General features: G+C 38.4%; 1 protein-coding gene across 2 annotated transcripts in view; it reads left to right on the forward strand.

Annotated features, from left to right (window-relative positions):
• Window positions 1–24,134, forward strand: part of LOC128656136 (glypican-5-like) — a 501,056-nt gene that overhangs the window by 83,792 nt on the left and 393,130 nt on the right. For both annotated transcript variants that reach the window (XM_053709861.1, XM_053709862.1), the window contains exon 3: window positions 1,933–2,627. In XM_053709861.1, the coding sequence (XP_053565836.1) occupies window positions 1,933–2,627 (695 nt within the window). The remainder of the gene's footprint in view (window positions 1–1,932; window positions 2,628–24,134) is intronic.

Here is a 24,134-nt window from a genome sequence, read left to right on the forward strand (position 1 = left end):
TACGCACAATAATATATACATACAGTGCATATATATACTGTATTTAGACGTGTATGTATGTAACTCTATATTAAAGCCCTTTGTATGTGTTTTTTTAATATCTGAGATATTTGATTGCGCTCAAGCGAATGTGTTTACTTTTAAGTTGTAATACGGGCACTACTTCTAGTGTGCACAGATCCTCGATATACCCCTTATCGCTAGCGCACAACAGTTAGCGTTCCATTTGCATCTAGCCCTTAGTAAGGTGATCAAAGTAACAGCAGTGGTCACTTGGCCATCTTCAATATTTACTAAATATAATAATAACATACATTATTTTCCAGTTTTTTACACACCTATCTCACACGCCATGAAATATAAATATAATAATCTGATATTCTGAATCTGCTGGGTCCACTTAAAAACAACAATATAGAATTTGTATGGGTCATTCACTGAAATATGACTTACAATATGACTACAATAGTGTTTAAATTTAAGTAGCAAAAAAAAAAAGCTAAAACTGTTTTAGCACTGGCTTGTTAAATTGGCTCAGCAGCAAAAGTGTTAAAGGAGTATGGTGTATGACAAGATGTTGGGATAGGAAGGGTTCAAAGGTATATGTATATGTGTGTATATATATATATATATATATATATATATATATATATATATATGTGTGTGTGTGTGTGTGTGTGTGTGTCTGTATGTGTGTATATTATTGTGGCGTTAAAGGAACTGTAAACACTAAAAATGTTATTCTTTAAAAAGATAGATAATCCCTTTATTTACCATTCCCCAGTTTTGCATAACCAACACAGTTATATTAATATACTTTTTACCTCTGTGATTACCTTGTATCTAAGCTTCTCCAGACTGCCCACTTATTGTAATACCAGCGCACATTTGCATGCACTAGTAATACTTAGTATTACTTTCGTGAATTTTGCACTCATCTTGTAATCTGGCTCTCTCTATATATATATATATATATATATATACTGTATATATATATATATATATATATATATATATATATATAACAGTTATTCTTAAAGAGGATCTGTTGTTGCACCATGAAACAATTTGTTTATTTTTTTTTTAATTCAGTAAAATTATGTTTCTTTCCTATGGCATGGAGAGTCCATGATTTCATTCCAACAACTAATGGGATATTCAACTCCTGGCCAGCAGGAGGAGGCAAAGAGCAGCCCTTCCCTTACCCATAACCCCCCCCCCCCCCCGTCATTCTTTGCCTTGATCACGTTGTGCCTTCTTTTTGTCCCAATCCTTCCCAGAAGGAACTTTTTTTGCATAACCTGGCTGTTGTGCGTGCTCTAAAATTTGGTTGAGGCTTCCTTTGGGAGAATAGTTCTTCAAGCGGTGGTGCCTTCTGTTTAGGTCTGACTGTCTTGTTCTCCCTCCCTTTAATTCTGTGTCCTCTAGCTTGGGTATTGTTCCCCACTAGTAATTTGAATGAAATTGTGGACTCTCCATGCCATAGGAAAGAAAACTAAATTTATGCTTACCTGATACATTTCTTTCTTTCCGGGCATGGAGAGTCCACAACCCGTCCTTATTTAAATTTAAGACTGCAGTTTTTTGTACAAACCTCAGGCACCACTATACCCTTGTGTTATCTTCTTTTTCCATTTCCCTTTGGCCGAATGACTGGGGGTTATGGGTAAGGTATGTGACACTTAACAGCTCTGCTGGGGTGCTCTTTGCCTCCTTCTGCTGGCCAGGAGTTGAATATCCCACTAGTAATTGGAATGAAATTGTGGACTCTCCATGCCTGAAAATAAATACATTTATCAGGTAAGCATAAATTTTGTTTTTTATTTCCAATTCATTAGCAAATGCAGTGAACTTGTCCATATCACTGTGATAGTTTAACTCAAGGAAAACCAAAAGAGTTTTTTCATTACTCTTTATTCTTATTTCTTTCAGAGACATTTGATTCTGTGATACGTGTAGCTACAAACCACACCATGGCTCTGTTTCACAGCACCTACCTTTTGCTGGCACCAGATGTTGAGGATCCCATAAAGGAGTTATTCACTGACATCTCACTTTATATCCTGGGGGAGGAGATACCTGTAGAGGGCGCAGTATCACGCTTTTTTGATGCTCTTTTCCCCCTCGTTTATAATCGTCTTTTAAACCCAGACATGGCCTCTCTGTCAGAGGAATATTTGGAGTGTTTGCGTCTGACACGGAAGGACATTAACCCATTTGGATCCTACCCTAGTGCAGCGGTTACAAACCTTTCCAAATCTCTCTGGGCCAGCAGGATGATGAACAAAGCTCTGAGCTTAGCAGTCCAGGTAATCAACACCACTGAACATGCTGGTCTGACAAAGGAGTGTATCCGTGCCCTAGTTAGGATGCAGTACTGCCCTCACTGCCAGGGCTTCACACTGATCAGGCCTTGTGTTGGTTACTGTCTCAATGTCATGAGGGGTTGTTTGGCAAGCCTGGCAGATTTGGAGATCCCATGGAGGAACTTTATAACCTTATTAGAACATCTCGCAGGACAGATGTCTGGTTCACATGATCTGGAATTGGCACTGTTGGGGATCCAGGACATGGTGAAAGAAGCTATTCAGCATGCAGAGTCACATGGATCAGACCTTACCTCCATGGTGAGTGGCAGCTTTCTTCTTCTTGTTTTACCAAAACTTGTAAAGCTCTTGTATTGCTACAAACATTGCTGCATTCTAGTGCTTTTGCATACTTAAAATGTTCTTGCAAAACTGCTGCCATATAGTGCGCCAGATACTGGCTCCTAACTGCTTTTCAACAAATGATTCCAAGTAAATTTGATAGTTTATGTAAATTGTATGCTCCGTCTGAATCGTGAAAGAAAAGTTTGATTTCATTTCCCTTTCAGACTTATTTGGTGAGGAGATTATATCAAACGTTACTTTTGTCATCATGCTGTAATGACAGAGGAGATTTAATTCCATGTTTAAACAGGCAAGATCGTTAGTTTCCCATAACATTATTTGTTTTCATTGCAGCTAAGGCTCCTGGACTGTAAAACCGATTCAGAAACAACATGGATAATTTATCCTTTGTTTTTACCATCTGTATAGAGCAGTGAACATTGGTGTAAGCTTCAAATTAAAGGGACATTCAACTGCTGAGTATAACTACAGTAGCAGGGTTACTACTTACTATGCTATTGTTTCTGTTTCTGTCCCTGCAGCTCTCTTCAAAGTCATTCTCTTATTTTATCCCCTTACAAGTTAGTGAAGCTCTGCACCCAGTATACAGATACAGAGCTTTAACAACTGGAATGAGTTAAAATAAGAGAACAGCTTTAAAGAGAGTTGCAGGTACAGGGGGAAAACAATAACATGGTGAGTAGTTTATTGTTCCCTAAAGCCCACATCCTCCTCATAAAGTGCATCTTTTTATTATTCCTAAAAAGCACATTAGCCTTATTTTATAGTGATAGACAGACAAGCAGAGAGAGAGAGAGATAGATAGATAGATAGATAGATAGATAGTTAAATTGATAGAAATATATAGATAGATAATTAGATAGCTATAGATAAATAAAAATAGATACATAGATATTTTTAAAAGATTTTTAGATATGTAGTACATTTTAAAATGTATTTATATATGTCTGATTTGCTTTTAACAAAATGAGTTAAAAGAACATGAACCCCCAAAACATTATTTAATGATTCCGAAGAGCATAAGATAGAACATTTTAATGCAACTTTCCAATTTACTTCTATTATTATTTTTTCATTCTCTTGTTATCCTTTATTGAAGGAGCAGCAATGCACTACTGGGAGCTACAGGAACACAACCATTAAACTAATGACAACAGGCATATTTGTGCAGCCATCTATAAGCAGCTAGCTTTCAGCTCCTGAGCCTACCTAGTTATGGTTTTCAACAAAGGAAACCAAAAGAACAAAGTAAATGAGATAATTGAAGTCAGTTTTAAAGTTGTTTAAAATTGTATGCTCTATCTGAATCATAAAAGAATATGTTTGGGTTTTCCTATCTCCTCATGTGCAGGATGTTTATATATTTAAGGCACCTCATGCAGGTTTTAAAGGAAATTACTGCATACTTGTTTAAAGGGACAGTCTACACCAGAATTTGTATTGTTTTACCCATTCCCCAGTTTTGCATAACCAACACGTTTATATTAATATACTTTTTACTTCTGTGATTACCTTGTATCTAATCCTCTGCAGACTGCCCCCTTATCTCAGTGCTTTTGACAGACATGCAGTTTAGCCAACCAGTGCAGCCTCCTAAATAACTTCACGGAAGTAAGCACAATGTGGTCTATATGACACACATAAACTAGTACTGTCTAACTGTTAAAAACTTTCAAAATGGTCTAAGCTAGGAGGCGGTTTAGTTTGAGCCTACCTAGGTTTAGCTTTTCAAAAATACCACCAAGGGAACAAAGCAAATTTAATGATAAAAGTCAGTTGGAAAGTTGTTTAACCCCTTAATGACCGAGGACGTGCAGGGTACGTCCTCAAAAAAAAGGCAGTTAACGCCTGAGGACGTACCCTGCACGTCCTCGGTGTGGAAAGCAGCTGGAAGCGATCCTGCTCGCTTCCAGCTGCTTTCCGGTTATTGCAGTGATACCTCGATATGGAGGCATCCTGCAATAGCCATGTATGGCCATCCGATGCAGAGAGAGCCACTCTGTGGCCCTCCCTGCACCGGACATCGATGGCCGGTATCGTTGGTGGGTGGGAGCCGACGTGGGAGGCGGGTGGCGGCCATCGATGGGCCCAGTGATGTGGAGGGGGGCGGGATCGTGGGCGGGGATGACCGGGGGCGCGCACGGACGCGCGCGCGTGCACGATGGGGAGGGGGCGGGCGCGTGCACGGGAGGGAGCGGGTGGGAACCGCTACACTACAGAAAATATGCACCATAGGATTTGGTGATCAGAGTTCTAAAACATAATTAAAATAAAAATAAAAAGCTAAATCAGGGGGTGTTGGGTTTGCTATGTGGGAGGGAAGCTACACTACAGAAAAAAAACTGGGAAAAAATAAAAAAAAAACATTTTTTTCTGTAAACTGGGTACTGGCAGATAGCTGCCAGTACCCAAGATGGCCCCCAAAAAGGCAAAGGGGGATGGTTAGAGAGATGTTTGAGGGGGGATCAGGGAGGTTGGGGGCTAAGGGGGATCCTAAACAGCAGCATATGTAAATATGCTATACAATTTTTTTTTTTTTAAAAAACAAAGATTCCCTTTATTTTTGTACTGGCAGACATTCTGCCAGTACTTAAGATGGCGGGGACAATTGTGGGGTGGGGGAGGGAAGGGAGCTGTTTGGGAGGGATCAGGGGGTGTGATGTGTCAGGTGGGAGGCTGATCTCTACACTAAAGCTAAAATTAACCCTGCAAGCTCCCTACAAGCTACCTAATTAACCCCTTCACTGCTAGACATAAATACACGTGTGATGCGTAGCGGCATTTAGCGGCCTTCTAATTACCAAAAAGCAACGCCAAAGACATATATGTCTGCTATGTCTGAACAAAAGGGATCCCAGAGAAGCATTTACAACCATTTGTGAAATACTTGCTCAAGCTGCTTGTAAATGATTTCAGTGAGAAACCTAAAATTGTGAAAAATTTAACGTTATTTTTAATTTGATCGCATCTGGTGGTGAAATGGTGGCATGAAATATACCAAAATGGGCCTAGATCAATACTTTGGGTTGTCTACTACACTACACTAAAGCTAAAAGTAACTCTAGAAGCTCCCTACATGCTCCCTAATTAACCCCTTCACTGCTGGGCATAATACACGTGTGGTGCGCAGTGGCATTTAGCGTCCTTCTAATTACCAAAAAGCAACAACAAAAGCCATACATGTCTGCTATTTCTGAACAAAGGGGATACCAGAGAAGAATTTACAACCATTTATGCCATAATTGCACAAGTTGTTTGTAAATAATTTCAGTGAGAAACCTAAAGTTTGTGAAAAAAATTGTGAAAAAGTGAACGATTTTCTTTATTTGATTGCATTTGGCGGTGAAAGGGTGGCATGAAATATACCAAAATTGGCCTAGATCAATACTTTGGGGTGTCTTCTAAAAAAAAATATATACATGTCAAGGGATATTTAGGGATTCCTGAAAGATATCAGTGTCCAAATGTAACTAGCGCTAATTTTCAAAAAAAGGGGTTTGGAAATAGCAAAGTGTTACTTGTATTTATGGCCCTATAACTTGCAAAAAAAGCAAAGAACCTGTAAACATTGGGTATTTCTAAACTCAGGACAAAATTTAGAAACTATTTAGCATGGGTGTTTTTTGGTGGTTGTAGATGTGTAACAGATTTTGGGGGTCAAAGTTAGAAAAAGTGTGTTTTTTTCAATTTTTTCCTCATATTATATAATTTTTTTATAGTAAATTATAAGATATGATGAAAATAATGGTATCTTTAGAAAGTCCATTTAATGGCGAGAAAAACGGTATATAATATGTGTGGGTACAGTAAATGAGTATGAGGAAAATTACAGCTAAACACAAACACTGCAGAAATGTAAAAATAGCCTTGGTCCCAAATGGACAGAAAATGGAAAAGTGCTGCGGTCATTAAGGGGTTAAAACAAATGTCCTATCTGAATCATGAAAGTTTAATTTTGATTAGACTGTCCCTTTAAGGAAATCACAAATAATAATGAAGGTAATAGACTGTAAATAAGGATACTGTGGGATATATTACTTAATAGCCTTTCCTATCTCTCTGCCTCACCAGCTCTTATGTTATCTTATAGGGCCGTTTTACTAGAGTGCTGATCATTAGTGCCTAAGCTCCATATAATAATACCTATAGGAGACACCAAAATTATACAAGGCCGTTGTGTACGTCACAAAATGTTTATGGCCGTACATTAAACAAGTAGTTCAACCATTGTTTGACTTCAAACAAGAATTTTTTTTTCATTCAACACTGATTTTATAATACTTATAACTTTTGAATGGATACACTAATTTGGCTGAAATTGAAGATTGGGAGTTATTACTAGATATGTGCAAAGTTCATTATTCAGATATTTGATTGTCAAACAAATTCCAAATATGATTGGCTATTTTCGTGCCTGATTTATTATTAAAGGGACATGAAACCCAAAAATGTTTCTTTCATGAATTAGTTAGAACATACAATTTTAAACAACTTTCCAGTTTACTTCTATTATTAAATGTGTTTAATTCCCTTGGTATCGTTTGTTGAAGGAGCAGCAATTCACTACTGGTTTCTTACTGAACAGATGGGTGAGCCAATGACAATCGGTATATGTATGCAGTCACCAATCACCTAGATAAACCTTTCAGCAAAGGATAACAAGAGAAGGTAGCAAATTAAATAATAGAAGTAAATTGGAAAGTTGTTTAAAATTGTATGTTCTGTCTAAATTACGAATGTCTAATTATGACTTTACTGTCCCTTTACGTGAACACACAAAGATCTTGCATAGATCTTTTATACATTTTTAAGAAATATTTAGTTTTTGTGTTTAAGAACCATATATTTAAATGTGGCCCTTAAAACGTCTAATTTATTGATCTGCAGCTGCCATGTGTTAGACAGTTGGCCATCACTGTATGAAATGATTGATGTGATGAATGTCAGTTACCTATATACAATTGCTTTAGTGTTAATAATTGGTGGGTGTTAAATAAAACTATAAAAATATGTAGTTGTCCGTCCGCCTTCACTACACACGGGCAGTGAATCTGTTGATCTGCTTGCCCGTATGTATCATTACACACTCATCGGAGTGTGTAATGCCAGCCCCTTTATTTGCATGACTGAAGGGGCTGTCAATCACAGAGAGTGAGCGAGCTCTCCGTGATTTTCCCTCTCCACCTCAGAGGTGGCGTAGGGTGTGAGAAGCAGCAGTCTAATGACCCCAACTTCTTACATTGCAGGAAGCAGGCTCGCATATGCAAACCTGCCCCGCAAGGGCTCCGGAGCTGCTTTCGCTGCTTCGTACATGAAGCCCTAAGGGCCAGATTACGAGTGGAGCGCAAGGGATAAGGGGATAAGGGGTTTATCGCAGGTGTTTGCGCTTGTGGGGCTTACCAATGGTATTACAAGTGGAAAATAAACGGTATCGCTTGATCGCAATTTACACTAGAACAATTATCACAACTTCAGAGCTCTGGTTAATTGTTTTGCGAAACTAAAAAGTGTTGCAAAACACATCAAAAATACATTACAAAATATAGTTACACATAATTACACTAATAGAAATGATTTAAAAAAATATTACACAAAAAGTTTTAAAGGCTTAAATATATGAGGTCTCAGGTGTTAGAAAAAAAAAGGCAGGCAAAGGGCTTTAACATTGAGATACATACATATACATGTCTAAAGATGTATTATATATATGTATATTTATATATATAGGAAGATGAAGCACTCTCACAATCCTTCAGTCATCAGATATACCAGGGTGCAAAATATGCATATAACCATTAGTAGAAGAAAAATGCACTCTCTGGATTTATAAATCACATTTTTTTACTGTGTGATGTTTCAAGGTTTTCACCCCTTCCTCAGCTCCTCCTGTATTTATGTATTTATATGTGTATATATGTATTTACACATATAAACACATAAATACATATGTATACATATATAGAAGTGCATTGGAGCCCTTTGCAGTTTAGTAGATAAAAACCTGTAAAAGCATATTTATACAATATTCATATTTAATAAAGTGTTATACTGTGTATTTACTGTAAATATTTCCCATTCATATATTCTTCACATAGCAGAATATGTTTTATCTGTTTTTTTGTTTTTTTTAATTGAAGAATATATGTACGGATTACATATGCAAAACTTGCACAATAAAGCAATATACATAGTAAGCAGATTCCATACTAAATTTGCTGTATCAAAGCAGGTCCAATAGAAGAGAAAATATGACCGCCCATGTGTAGATCCATAAGACTATTTCAGTGGAATATAATAGGACATAAAATCCGTTATAGATCTTCTCTTCTTAAAAGTCCATAGAGAAGGAATGCAAAACACAGAAAGAAAGGAAAAAAAAAAAAAAAAAGGAAACAACAACACAACACAACATAACAATGAACCTATGATTGCGTAAGAAGATACAGTTTATGCCTTTTGTGAATAGCCTTTTAATAGGGCTGTCAAAGTGATAGAAGAAGAAAAAGGTAGAAAGGGTAAGGGAGAAGAAATAGGTAAAGTAATGAGGAGGAGGAGGAGGAGGAGGGCACACCAGAGAAGGACGAGGTATAGAGGGGAGGGGAAAACGGGTCCCTCTCGTAGGGGTGTCCGCCAGTCTATTATGATATTCCTGTAGAAGCACATGGTTATTAAATAGATGGAAGTTTATATGTTACCCTGGGCTCCTATAAAAGATTCCCAATAGAACTTAACGTCATAGTACCTATTTAGTGTTTTCTTTCTAAAGTGTACATACTCCTCCTGGGATATGAGTGTTGTAGTAGCCCGAATCCAATCTGCTCTAGAGGGGGGAGCAGGTGACTTCCATTTTCTAGCTATTAGATTCCTGGCACTATTTAAACCTATTGTCAGAAGAGTCCATCTTATATTACATATTTCCTGGGGTCTAAAGTTTAGTAAAGCTGTCACAGGTGTCAGCACAAAAGATGAATCTATAATAGTCTGGAAATCGGTCTCCAATTGCGACCAAAATGGTCTTAGTTTATCACATTGCCACCAAATATGTGCCATAGACCCTTTCTTCCCACATCCCCTCCAGCATCTGTCTTAGGCATTGGGGTACATGTATCTCAAGCGCTCTGGTGTTAAATACCAACGCGTCAATAACTTGTGATTGAGTTCTAACATCTGTGGTGATGCCGAGGACTTACGAGTATTAAAAAATATATTTTCCCATTCTTGCATAGATAAGGAGATCCCCAACTCTGCCTGCCAACTCCTAGTGTATGGTGGAAGGGTATTATTCAGTGTCTCCTCCAGAAGGCATCTAGAAATAGACAGTGTACCCTTAGGGAGAGTTTCAGATAGGCATAGCCTCTCAAATCTCGTTGGGGGCCTCAACAAAGATTTTTTGTGTTTAGAGTTATGGATCATGTGTTGTAACTGAGCGTATTTCAACCAAGATGAGTAGCTTCCCCCAGCTATTTCCTTTAGATCTTGCCTATGCTTTAAGGCTCCATTAATAGTTAGTTTTATAAATGGTATGGTATATCCTAGTTCGCCCCGGGTATTATTAAGTGGTTCCAAGCCCCCTAGAAACTCAGCATTATATTAGATTGGAGATAGGGGGGATACTCTAGTGGAGATACCGAGTTTGGAGTCCCTCAGGGAGTCCCAATTATCAAAAATATGTGAGTACAGCTCTGACACTCTAACTACAGGTGATCTAAGGCCTGGGGAAATCCAGCATAATGCGCTTAGAGACGGAGAACTTAAGAGGTGCGAATCTAATGTTGTCCATGCTTTAGTCTCCAATTTACCATGCCACTCCAGGACACGTTAGAGTGTTACCGCATTATAGTACCTTTCCACTTTGGGAACCCCCATACCTCCGCATCCTAACGGCCTATACAAGATTTTTTTGTTTATGCGGGGTTTCATTTTCCCCCATATGAACTGATTCAACTCAGCTTGGACATTAGATAAGAAGGATCTAGGAAGGTGTATGGGGACTGTCTGTAGGATATATAGTATCTGTGGCAATGTGGTCATTTTAACTGCCTGTATTCTGCCCCACCATGTCAGGGGTTTATCTCGCCATATTCTTAATTCTGCTTTCAGCTTATTCAGTAGAGGTGCGTAATTTCTGTGAAACAATTGTGTCGTGGAGGGGGTCAGTTCTATACCCAGATATCTAATCTGTAGGAGTTGTAATTTGTATGGACATATATCTTTCAATTGCATAAATTGGTCTTTCTGCATATTGATGTTAAGGATTTCAGATTTCTGCGGGTTTATCTTAAAATTTGAAAGCTCACCAAATTTTTCGAACTCAGATAATAAATGGGGGAGTGACGTAAATGGGGATGTCATAGAGATTATTACGTCATCCGCATACAATGTAAGTTTGTATTCATTAGGACCTATTTTCACACCACTAATTTTTTCGTTTTTTCAAATATGCGCCGCCAAACCCTCCATACACAGCGCAAACAGGAGTGGGGATAATGGACACCCCTGCCTCGTCCCATTGTGTATTTGAAAACTATCTGACATGGAACCGTTAGCTTTCACTCTTGCAGTGGGGGTTTTATAAACACTAAAAATTCTATCTATTATTTTATCACCAAACCCAAACCTCACCAAGCATGCCTTAAGGAACCCCCAATTTAGGCGCTCAAAAGCCTTTTCGGCATCTGTTGAAATAAGGATTGTAGGCTCTCCAGTCCTATTTACATGCTCAATGAGGTGTAATGTCCGTATGGTCGACATGTATGAGCTTAGGTAATATAGTATTTATTCTCTTGGCTAAAATCTTCGTGAAAATCTTGATATCCGAGTTAAGTAACGATATAGGCCTATAGTTTTCTACTATAGTATTATCTTTCCCCTGTTTTGGTAGAACTGAAATATGGGCCTCCAAAATGTGGTTCGGCCAAACAGCCCCTTTATCTATAGTAGCGAATAGCTCGGTGAGGTGTGGGACTAGTATCTGTTTAAACTGCTTATAATAGGCATTAGAGAAGCCGTCTGGCCCTGGACTCTTATGCAGTGGTAAGCTGTTAATTGCGGATAGTACTTCTTGTTGTGTGATTGGATTTTCTAGTTCTCTGGCTATCTCTAATGGTATAGTGGGAAGGTCTACCTCATTTAAATAAGCTATATAGTCTTCGGTACCACTCGAGGGTGTTGTTGTTGGAAGGTCGTACAGCTTTTGATAGTATGTTTTAAAACAATCGACTATTCTAACTGAGTCCTGGAGGTGCTCTCCTTCGAGTGAGCGAATTTTATGTATATATGAATTATTTCTTTTTGTGCGCAGCAATCTTGCTAAAAGAGTACCTGCTTTGTTTGATTCCGCATAATATAGCTTCTTTAGAAAAAACGCCTTGTCCTGCGCTTCTTTATATATTAAGTGGTTAAGATTTCCTCTAGCTTGTTGTAATTGCTTACTAAGTAACAGGTCTTGGGGGTTCTGTTTATGTTGAGTTTCATATAATCGTAATGTGTTTATGGCCTCCGTGTAAGCAGTTCGGTATTGTTTTTGGAGTGTAGCTTTTTGTTTGATTAATTCACCCCTCAACACCGCTTTATGTGCTTCCCACATATTAATAGAGGATGTTTGATGAGATTGATTAAAGCTAAAGAATTCCCCTAAAGCTACTGTGATTTTGTCTAGTATTATCGGTTTGTGAAGTAGTGTCTCATCTAGCCTCCATGTATAAGGTGTGTGTGCTCCCTCTTGCCACTTTAACTCAATACTTACTGCTGCATGGTCAGACCAACTAGTATGTTCGTTTTATCTGTTTTTATATATCCTATATATTCCTTTCTGTATATATCAATAACTATATATAATCATGTGTATATATGTATTGAAAAAACATCAGCTATATGTAAAAATATGTATTTATGAATAAATAGAACATATCCTTCTATGTGAAGAACATTGGAATGTAAAATATTCATATTTGTATATCGGGTTAGCGCTCTTGAGAATATGCGATCGGGTTTACGCGAGAGTGGGGTGTTTTTTCCACTTTTTTTCTTCATTGACTTCTATGGAGGAACACATGAGCGCACACGCGATATTCTAACTTCAGATTTTTGCTCTTGTCGGGTTATCGCGCAAGTTAAAACAGTTTACTTTCGATTTATAATACAAACGTAACCCAGCGAGCATAAAAAAACTTACTTCTAGCATAATTAACACTCAAGCAGGAGCATTAATTAGCGCTCCACTTGTAATCTGGCCCTAAGTAAGATATTCCCTATTACAGAACTACACACTGGACAGGTGCCGCTTGGCTGTTGGCACAATCCACAATGCACCTGGTATCTGGCTGCTGAATATTTGTCACCCATATTCCTTGACAGAATCTGTAGATTATTTGGGCTCCATTTATCAAGCTGCTTCAGAGGCACATTGTTTCAGGCTCGCCTGAAGCTAACGTTAAGAAGCAGCAGTCGTAAGATTGCTGTTTCTTAAACTCTTCGCCACCTAAAAGGTGGCGGATTGAAATCATCTCGATACGATCAGGATGATTGACAGCCTCTGCTAGTGGCCGATTGGCCACCAGTGAGCAGGGGGTGACATTGCACAAGCATTTCTGGTGAAATGCATGTGCAAGGACAAATGCAGACACCAATGTGCTGTCCGCATTTAGCGATGTCCAGCTGACATGATTTGCTGTAGCTAATTAAGTCCGCTCAACACTTTATAAATCGAGCACTTTAAAGTTCTCTGATGATCACAATATTTGTTTATGCAATGTATCTATGTGAGGTGGAATTAGCACCCGGGTTCAGGCTGAAATACAAGAATATCTAGTGTAATATTGGACACTTGGAAACTCACTGTGCTGGGTTTGATGGCTGGTGCCCCCTCTGTTGCGGGATCCATACCACTGCAGAGGTTTCACAGCCTACTGTTCCTCCTACTCTTTACTGTAAAAAGTTCTTGCTAACAGCATTATTAAACCAATAAATTGTGGTTTGTAATAGTCATATGTCTAGGCCAAGGAATTATTATTATTGGGTTAAGGGGGAAAGCAGACTTTGACTCCTAGCCCAGTGTGCTTAGAGGAATGTGACTACACCTCACTGACCAGGCCCACATAAGGCCAAAACGATAATCTGGGGCTCTCATGTTCTTTGTTCAGAGGAAAATAGCCTGGTATTTTGGGGCTGGACTGACCTTTCTCTGCAGGATCAGACTGATATACTTCAGGAAAGTTTTCCTGTTTGAAAAGCACAACTGGGCTAAAAGAGGCTGCTCCTAGGTGGTGACTCGCCATAGAACAAGCTACTGAGCTGTTGCTGGTTCCTGGTAGAGCGCTTCTCTCTTTGTATGAATTTGTATTATGACCCTGGGGAGGTCTCCCTAAGGGTGATGGGGAAACCAGACATGGACTCCTTGCCCATTGTGCTTGGAGGAATATTGCTTCACCTCACTGTCATGTTCCTTGTTCAGAGGAGAACTGCCTGGTATTTCGGGGCTGGACTGACCTTACTCGGCTGGATCAGACTGATATACTTCAGGGAAGTTATCCTCTGTGAAAAGCACAACTGGGCTAAAAGAGGCTACTAACTCACCATAGAACAAGCTACTGAGCTGTTGCTGGTTCCTGGTAGAGCGCTTCTCTCTTTGTATGAATTTATAAATTTCTATGCCATGGTCTGAGGCTCAATTTAATGGTAAACTATGACAATTTCAATCTGACCCTCCCTGAAGTAGTTAAAAGGACATAAGAATGTGTCATAGAATTTCCTTATTGCATGTCTGTAACCCACAAAGGGATTGCATTCATAGGCTTAGATTACAAGTGAAGCTCAAAAATATTAGTAATATTGAGGGCTAACACCGCTCAAGTTAAATCAATAACGCTCCTATTCTTGCACTCATATTACAAGCTGAAAGATAAAAGATATTATAAAGATAGATATTAATGATATATATATATATATATATATATATATTGTGACAGAGTACAGGACCGTGTGTACATCAGTCAGAGGATTCAAAGAGCAATCTATCCCTGTTGTTAAATGGTTCATGTTTTTCTGTTAGCTAGTACACCTGTTCCTTGTTAATTAGGCCCAGGGCTATATAATAGCTCTGAGAGAGCAGGAAGAGGTCCCCTAACAGGAGTAGGCCTTTTTGTTTTTGTATTTTCTGTTGCTGCTGAAAAGCATTTTTCATTTAAAGGAGAATTATACCCTGGCTCTGGAAAAAGACTGTTTTACTTTTATTAAAGAAAAGTTTCATTCAAAATACAGTTGCCTGACCGTATTTGCAGTGGCCTTTCCACAAATGGTGTCAGAAAGGGGATTGGTGTCGCACCTGCTCAACTGACACAAGAGCCTTAAAGGTATGGAACTTACAAAAAAAATGTAAAAAAAAATGGAGAATATTGTAAAGGCCCTGCTACAGGCTACTTTGGTGCAGCAGGAGACTAACAGGCAAGCTGCAGCTTCTGTAGCAGCCCAACAGGAAACTAACAGGCTTCTAGGTAGACAAATTGGAGCTTTAGGCGAAACACAGAAAGATATCCTGGAACGCCTTAGTACCCAAAGGGTACCTGCGCAAGCTGGAGGGGTAAGCAGGATACAGGCAAGCAGCTGTCTGCAGAAAATGACTCCAGATGACGATGTGGAGACCTACCTGCTCGCCTTTGAATGAACGGCCACCCGTGAAGCTTGGCCTTCAGAGCAGTGGGCCGGTATAATTGTTCCTTTCCTCCTTGGAGAAGCACAAAAAGCGTATTACGACCTGGAAGAGGGGCTGCTGCAGACTACCAAAAATTAAAGGCTGAAATTCTGGCCCGGTTGGGGCTGACAGCAACTGTAAGAGCTCAGCGCTTCTATAAATGGCGATTTAATGAAGGATAGGGAGGCCTGTACAGTAGCAGTGGGGGACCCACAGACAGATTCTCAAACCCCAGAGCAATCAGTACATATATATATATATATATATATATATATATATATATATATATATATATATATATATATATATATATATATATATGTATATGTGTGTGTATAAATGTGTATATATATATGCACATATTTATACATATAAACACATATATATTTTTATATATATATATATATATATACAACTTTGAGCCCTTCTTTATCAAACACCTTGTTATATACCATACCCCTTTAGAAAACTTTTATATTTAATATGTTATTATTTATATATACATATATATATATATATATATATATATATATATATATATATATATATATATATATATATATATATATATATATATATATATATATATATATATATACATATATAGTGTAATACTTTCCTTTACTAAATTTACTTGTATTTTATTATACTTTTCTTGTAGCCCTACAACTTTACTTCAGGTATCAGGTTGCACTAACTTATTCTAGTGCTGTCATGTGTTGCATTCTTTAGTATTTCTGTTTTACCACGGACTTGTAATACTTGATTGCATGCTAATCTTAGTGCAGTCCTGCCATATTGATAGCTAGTGTTCCACTTGTAATCTAGGCCATAGTGAACTGGAGTAACAATGAAGTTCTTCTCCTGAGCTTAATATATTATTATTATTATCATTTATTTGTATAGCGCCGCCAAATTCCGTAGCGCTGGTGACTGGTGCTAGTATGTTCATATGTCTCTCATGATTCGCTCATATGTCAGTGTTCAGCTCAAGTTTGGATGTTTATTTCCATCTAGAGCTGACTTTAACTACTTGTTTATCTCTTTTGTTAGGGTTAAGCACATAGTTATATACAAAAAGTTGTGCAGTAACGCTAAAATGCATTAGCAAATGTCTTTCTAATTGTAGTGAGAGTCCATGACTCCTTACTTGTGGGGATTCATCTCCTGTTCACCAGGAGGAGGCAAAGACACCCAATCAGAGCTGCAAATAACCCTCCCACTTCCCCTTCCCTCCCAGTAGTTCTTTGCCTCATCGAAGGAGAGGGCAAGGAGAGAGGTGTACAGATGAAGAATTTATTTTTTACCCTCTGAAGTTCTCTAAAGAGAGGGTATAACATTTAAGGTGCATACTGGTGCAATGTAAATCTTTTAGTTAAAGGGACAGAATTTTTGTTGTTTAAAAAGGTAGATAATCCCTTTATTACCCATTCCCCAATTTTGCATAACCAACACAGTTATAATAATATACTTTTTACCTCTGTGATTACCTTGTATCTAAGCCTTTGCAAACTGCCTCCTTATTTCAGTTCTTTTGACAGACAGTGCTTGCTCTTAGGAGTTTCACGTGCCAGAGCTCAATGTTATCTATATGAAACACATGAACTAACGCCCTCTAGTGGTGAAGAACTGTCAAAATGCTTTCCGATTAGAGGCAGTCTTCAAGGTTTAAGAAATTAGCACATGAACCTCCTAGATTTAGCTTTCAACTAAGAATACCAAGAGAACAAAGCAAAATTGGTGATAAAAGTAAATTGGAAAGTTGTTTAAAATTACATGCCCTATTTAAATCATGAAAGATTTTTTGTGACTTTACTGTCCCTTTAATTATTGTGCACTGCATTGGTCCCAGGTGTCGCTGGGCAGTTCTCATGCCTCCTCCTGTTTTGCAAGCTGAATGTACTGCTAGAGACCTGCTTGCTGTAAGTAACTGTATGGGGTCTCAATCTACACCACTTATTTTTTGTTTTACAAAAAGACACGTTGGAAGAGAGGTCTACAGACAGGTACATAGTAAGTAAATTGGGCTATGTTTTCTCAATCAGTTTGTATTACACTTCCCTTTAGTGTTCACAGTGCTGGGTGACTGCTTTCAAACATGGTGACAGTCGGGCACATATTTGCAGGTTGTTTCTGCACAAGGGGTCTAGAATTTGGATGGGGAATTTAAAGGTGGCTGCATCTTCACTATTTGTCCCTTTCAATTTTTGGGGCTATATCATTTCTTGTGACTGCCAGCCCTATACCTCTGCAATCCGGTCATCTTATTCAAAAGCTTGTTTGCAGAGGAAGCGTTGATAAGATGGTGGGTTTCTTTGTCGGGTAACTGTGATCCAGTGCACTGCACTGGGGGTTAATATAGTTTACCGTCACTGAGCTTTTGTGGTGCCCATACCTGCCCACTTCCTGTCTCTTGCGGTGTCAGATCGGGAGTGTTGACTGCTGTTTGGATTACTGTGAACCTTTTTTTAAGGGTATCTCAGGTCTTGTATGCTTGCTGGGCAGCTTATATCTTTCCTCCTGATTATGGAATGTGTTTCCTAAGAATTATCATAGATTCAGTAGAGATTAAGATCAACGCATAATCAAGCTTCAGTCAGCTTATCACCACCTTCAATCTGTCCGTTCGCCTTCTGTGGCTAAGTGCATGGAAGTAATGGGTCTCATGGTGGCTGCTTCAGATGCCATTTCATTTGCCATTTCATTTGCACGGTTTCATCTGAGACTACAACTGTGTATGCTCAGACAGTGGAACAGAGACCATTTGTTTCAGTTAGTGACTCTAGACCCTGTCACCAGACTGTCTCTCTTGGTGGATTTCCCCTCTACCAGTATCTCAGGGCATGGGGTTACAACATAGAGTGTGGGAGATCATTACCACGGGCGCCAGTCTGTCCAGCTGGGGTGCAGTATTGGGTCAGCTGAGAGCTCAGGGGGGTTGGTCTCTTGAGGAGAAGTCATTGTCCATTAATAGCCTTGAACTCAAGGCGATTTTCAATGCTTTACAAACGTGACCTCTTCTATGTTCTGTTCATTTTATTTATTTCCAATGGGACAATATTACAACAATGGCGTACATATATCATTTGGGGGGCATGAGGAGTTCCCTGGCCATGAAGGAGGTGTCTCGCAAATTGTCATGGACGGAAATGCATCAATAACAAAACATAACAAAACAAAGGGAAATGATCCAAGATTTGCTGGAAAATGCAAAAATTATATTGTCTCATAGCTGACCTTGTTTTATATATTATAGAAGGAGGTAACTGGCTGGAGTGTGCTTAGAGCATATTATAATAACATTTAAATCAAGGAAAAAGCCCTATTAAGAAAATAGGGAAAAATATGCTCTTTCTACACACTAAAAATTTAACTTTTACTAGTTATAGTTAAAAAAGCAGAAATAGAAATTGTATCTAGCGTGCCAGAAAAATTGTTAAAAACACAACTCTGTAACTGTGACTTATATAAAGTACTTCAATGTTGCTGATTTTAGGTTGTCTATCACATATGAGGAGGAGGGGAAAGATCAACGATATTAGGTAAATGTAAGAGTCCTGTATTGCCCTATATTAGGATAGATAAGCCACTTTTTTTTTTACACTAAATATGTTATATATCCCTTCCCCATCCTTCCCACAATATGCCCCAAATGTTACAACAAATGTTATAACAACAAATAAAAATATCAATTAGTAGATAGTCTGAAATTAACAGAGTGCAGTTAAAATAAACACGAAGTCCCTGACGCGTTTCACTTATACGCTTCCTCAGAGGGGTCAATGTTCCAATTCAGCAATATATATCCCAGGTATGGAGAATTGGGACCACCTCTCTGACGAAGTGTGTTTGTACACACGAAACACGTAAGAGGAAATTTGTTGCACATGTTTGGGTTCAATCTATGTTTTTGTACCAATCTTACACTATTAAACTGGATTTCTACCTGCCTACAACCTGATTGGCTATCTTCCTTATTGTTGGAGAATTGGGAAGCAGATTATCTAAGTCCTTAGGTTCTTCATTCAGGGAAATGGTCTTTAAATCAGGAGATTTTTCTGAGCAAGTGGGGCATTTCAGAGACAGACTACATGGCCTCTTGATAAAATCACAAACTTCCAAGATACGGTTAGGGATCCTTAGGCAAAACTGATAGATGCTTTGTCAGTTCTGTGGCAGTTCCATCTGGTTTATCTGTTTCCTCCAATTGTTCTTCTTCCATGAGTGGTGGTGAAGATCAAAGAGGAGGAAGTCTCTGCAATACTCATAGCTCCAGAGTGGCCGCGCAGGACTTTGTATGTGGAGTGCTGCTCCTTGGCATCTACCTCAGAGACCAGATCTTCTTAGTCAGGACCGTTCTTCTATTAAAATCTACAGTCTCTCAATTTAACTGCCTGGAGATTGAAAGGTTGATTCTTTCACAGAGGGGTTTCTCTGATTCGTTGATTGATACTGTGATCTAGGATCAAAAGCCAATTACCAGAAAAAATTACCATAAGGTTTGGAATGAATATTTTTCCTGGTGTTTGGATCACGGATTTTCTTGGAAGTCGGTGAGAATTCCAGGAATCCTTCAGTTCCTTCAGGAAGCCCTAGACAAGGACTTATCATCTAGTTCCATCAAAGGTCAGATTTGTCAGTGCTGTTGCAAAGGAAGTTAGCTCGGTTGCCTGATATTCAAGCTATTGTTAAGGCTCTCAGTAGGATTAGACCAGTGCTAAGGCCTATTGCTACTCCTTAGAGCCTCAATTTGGTTCTTCAGGTGTTGCAACAGCCTCCATTTGCATCTATACATTCTTTAGACATTAATATGGTGAGATGTAAGGTACTGTTTTTGTTGGCTATTTCTTCAGCTTGTAGATTTTCGGCCTTGTTTTGTGAGCATCCATATCTGATGTTCCATCAGGATAAGGTTGTTCTTTGGACTAGGTTGTGTTTCCTGCCCAAGGCAGTGTCAACTAATATTAATCAGGAAATTGTTGCTCCTTCTTTTTGTCCGAACCCTGGCTTTTCTAAGGAGCAGTTGTTGCATTATTTGGATGTGGTTAGAGCACTTATGTTTTTTTATATTCAAGTGACTAGAGATTTTCGTCAATATTCCATTTTATTTGTTCTGTTTTCTGGTAAATGTAAGGCCAGTAGGCCACAGCAATGTCTTTGTCTTTTTGGTAAAGAATTCTGATTTGTGAAGCTTACTTGGTAGTGGGTCAACAACCGCCTTCAAGAATTACTGCTCATTCTACTCACTCGGTTTCCACATCCTGGGCTTTCAAGAATGAGGCCTCCGTTGAGCAGATTCTTTCTTACTTCCTTCTTTCCTCAGCTATAAGCACTACTGGGAAGGGGGAAGTAGAAGGGATATTTATAACTCTGGTAGAGTGTCTTTGCCTCCTCCTGGTGGACAGGAGATGAATTCCCATAAGTAAGGACCGTGGACTCTCACTACCAAGAAATAAATGAATTTATCAAGTAAGAATATATTTTGTTTTTCTCATTGCACTTTTATGTCCCTAGTCTGTTTCCTTTCATTATTTACTTATTCTCTGCCTATAAATTAGCTTTCATCCAAAAATCTGACATGCTTTGTGTAAAGAAGTGCAAATCTAACATTTTACAGTGGTGAGAAAAATAAACTAAAATAAATTATTTGAAGTGCACCAGCAAACAGTTTATAGAGTAGAAATTCCAAAGCCCCAGAGTGCACTTTTGGCAGCCACACACAGTTTTTTCTTGGATAAATTAATGCTGAAAGTAGCCTTTATCTGCAGAGGTCATTTTAAATTGTTGTTTGGAATAATGTGATGGCGGCTGGGTTCACTGCTTCAGCTTCATAAGAATTGTCTTATTCATGTCAGCCAAGGCAGTGTGCAGACATATTCAGCAACGCTCTCTATGTCCTATTTAGTCTTTTCTCATTAGAGAACACATTTCACTGTAGAAGCTGTGCAACTTCAGAAAGAAGAGCAAAATATAAAGCTCAAATATTTGGGATTATGAAAAACCTGTTTTCTGTTTGGAGACCTCTCTGTGACACCCGTCACACTCTGCCTGTCACAACAAATATATTTCCTACAGTTGACTAAAGAAACAAGCTGACCTCAGCGACTCTTAAACCTCTGAAGTCTGCTCCGGACCAGTCGTGCCAGCACTTGACTCATTTCCCAAACTCTGAAACATCTGCTGACTTAAACACTGAATTACTTGATTATACTTAATACCAAGATGCCATATTCATGAACATGATTTTGTAGTAACGGATTTAATATCTGAAAGTGTTCATGCGCATTTAGCTCAAAATTTTACTTCCTATTAAGGGCTAGATTACAAGTGGCGTGCTATTTAGCTCTCCCGCTTGAGCATAAAACTTCAATAGAAATAATATTTTTGCACACACGAGTTAGCGTGCAGGTTACAAGTTGAAAGTAAAAGTTTTGCACAAGAGTGAAACCCGATGCCCTTATATCAGGACCTCACGTCACGCTAACTTTCTCTCCCCATAGACCTCATAGAGCACAGAAGAAAAAAACCTAACACTTATCGCTCGCGTGCTAACCCGACAGGAGTTATTAATATTTCACATTCCAATGTTTTTCACATACAGGAAAATTGTATTTTTATTTTAAATATATACAGTGTGTGTATATATATATATCTATAGATAGATAGATAGATAGATAGATAGATAGATAGATAGATGATAGATGTAGTGTAACTAGGGTTGCCACCCAGTCTGTATTTTACCAACACAACCTGTATTTTTAAGGTTCATGTCAATGTAGAAAATAAAGAATAAATATTGAAAGAAAGCCCCAATAATAGTTATAAACAAATGAGCATTCAAATCAGTCCTATCAGCTTTAGTTTTTGAGTTATTCTGTTTAATTATTTATGCAAATTTATGTTAATTAGCACGGCCGGTATTTTCTTCCAAGAAACGTGGTAACAGTATATTTTAATGTATTTATGTTGTGTGTGCAACTTTAATTTTAACCCTAACCCTTTACGTGAGGTCTTCAGTTGCACTGCCACTAACCCGATGCACGTTCAATTCAATTGAGCTCGAGCAAATGTGTTTACTTTAAACTTGTAATGTGAGCAAAAAGTAATGCACCCACGTTATTCCATACCCCCCAACTGTCCCGATTTTCACGGGACAGTCCCGATTTTAGGGGTCTGTCCCCCTGTCCCGGGTTGCTAGCCATCTGTCCCAATTTGCCCCAGGCATAAAAATTCTATTGGGCCCATACTCAGAAGCAGCTGTCTTTGCTCTCACAGGGTTAGATACATGTTAGATTCCCTGTGGAAAAGGAATGGTGTGTGGGTTAAGCAGGAGTAAGAAGGCTGTATACACTCTGACCACGGGTAATGGTGACCTCTCTAACCTACCTCTGGTAATGATGATGTCTAACCCCTGGGGATAATACTAGCATGCCTTCAGTTTTATACAATGAGCAGTGCTAATACCAGGGTAACAAACAGTGGCAGCCGCAGACTGCCAGCTAATGTGCTTGCCAACCCCAGGACCCCATACAATGAATTACAGATACCCATATATGATTTAGTGTGTGTGTCTATCTGTATCCATAACTGTGTGTGTGTATAAATGTAAGCTATGTAGTGTGTGTATGTGTATCTGCATGTATAAGTGTGTATCTGCATGTATAAGTGTATGCTATGTAGTGTGTGTGTGTGTGTCTGCATGTATAAGTGTATACTATGTAGTGTCTGTGTATCTGCATGTATAAGTGTATCTGCATGTATAAGTATATTCTATGTAGTGTGTGTGTATCTGCATGTATAAGTGTATGCTATGTAGTGTGTGTGTGTCTGCATGTATAAGTGTATACTATGTAGTGTCTGTGTATCTGCATGTATAAGTGTATCTGCATGTATAAGTATATTCTATGTAGTGTGTGTGTATCTGCATGTATAAGTGTATGCTATGTAGTGTGTGTGTGTGTCTGCATGTATAAGTGTATACTATGTAGTGTCTGTGTATCTGCATGTATAAGTGTATCTGCATGTATAAGTATATTCTATGTAGTGTGTGTGTATCTGCATGTATAAGTGTATGCTATGTAGTGTGTGTGTGTCTGCATGTATAAGTGTATACTATGTAGTGTCTGTGTATCTGCATGTATAAGTTTATGCTGCATGTATAAAGTGTATGCTATGTAATGTGTGTATCTGCATGTATAAGTATATTCTATGTAGTGTGTGTGTATCTGCATGTATAAGTGTATGCTATGCAGTGTGTGTGTATCTGCATGTATAAGTGTATGCTATGTAGTGTGCTACTGTGCATTTTTGCTGACTTTAAAGACCAGAATCTAGAATATTAATGGGGAATGCAGACAGCAGTTTTAAAGAATTTATTATTAAATGTCCAATTAAGATAAAAATATTTAGCAATGTCTTTGCAAAAGCTAATTAAATACATAACTCACATAGCCATACCAGTGGTTTGAGCTAGTGTTTGATTTGCTGCCTAAGTGTATTAAAATATATGACTTTATTTGAATTTTATTTATATTATTTTGGTATATAAATTATTTTTTTTAAAACCCCGCCCACCACATTTCAATTTTTTTGCCACCAGGGGGGGGGGGTCCTTCTTTTGAATTTTGAAATGTTGGGAGGTATGATATTCTTATATCGGAAGCGTTAACTTGCCACTCACTTGAAATCTATTCCTAAATGTTTCATTATACATAATATAAAAACTTTTCTGTGCACTTTCAATATTTACTTTGCCTGTTTTTCTATTACTTAAT

Source organism: Bombina bombina, chromosome 4 (assembly GCF_027579735.1).
Source record: "Bombina bombina isolate aBomBom1 chromosome 4, aBomBom1.pri, whole genome shotgun sequence".
In the NCBI taxonomy this organism is placed as follows: domain Eukaryota; kingdom Metazoa; phylum Chordata; class Amphibia; order Anura; family Bombinatoridae; genus Bombina; species Bombina bombina.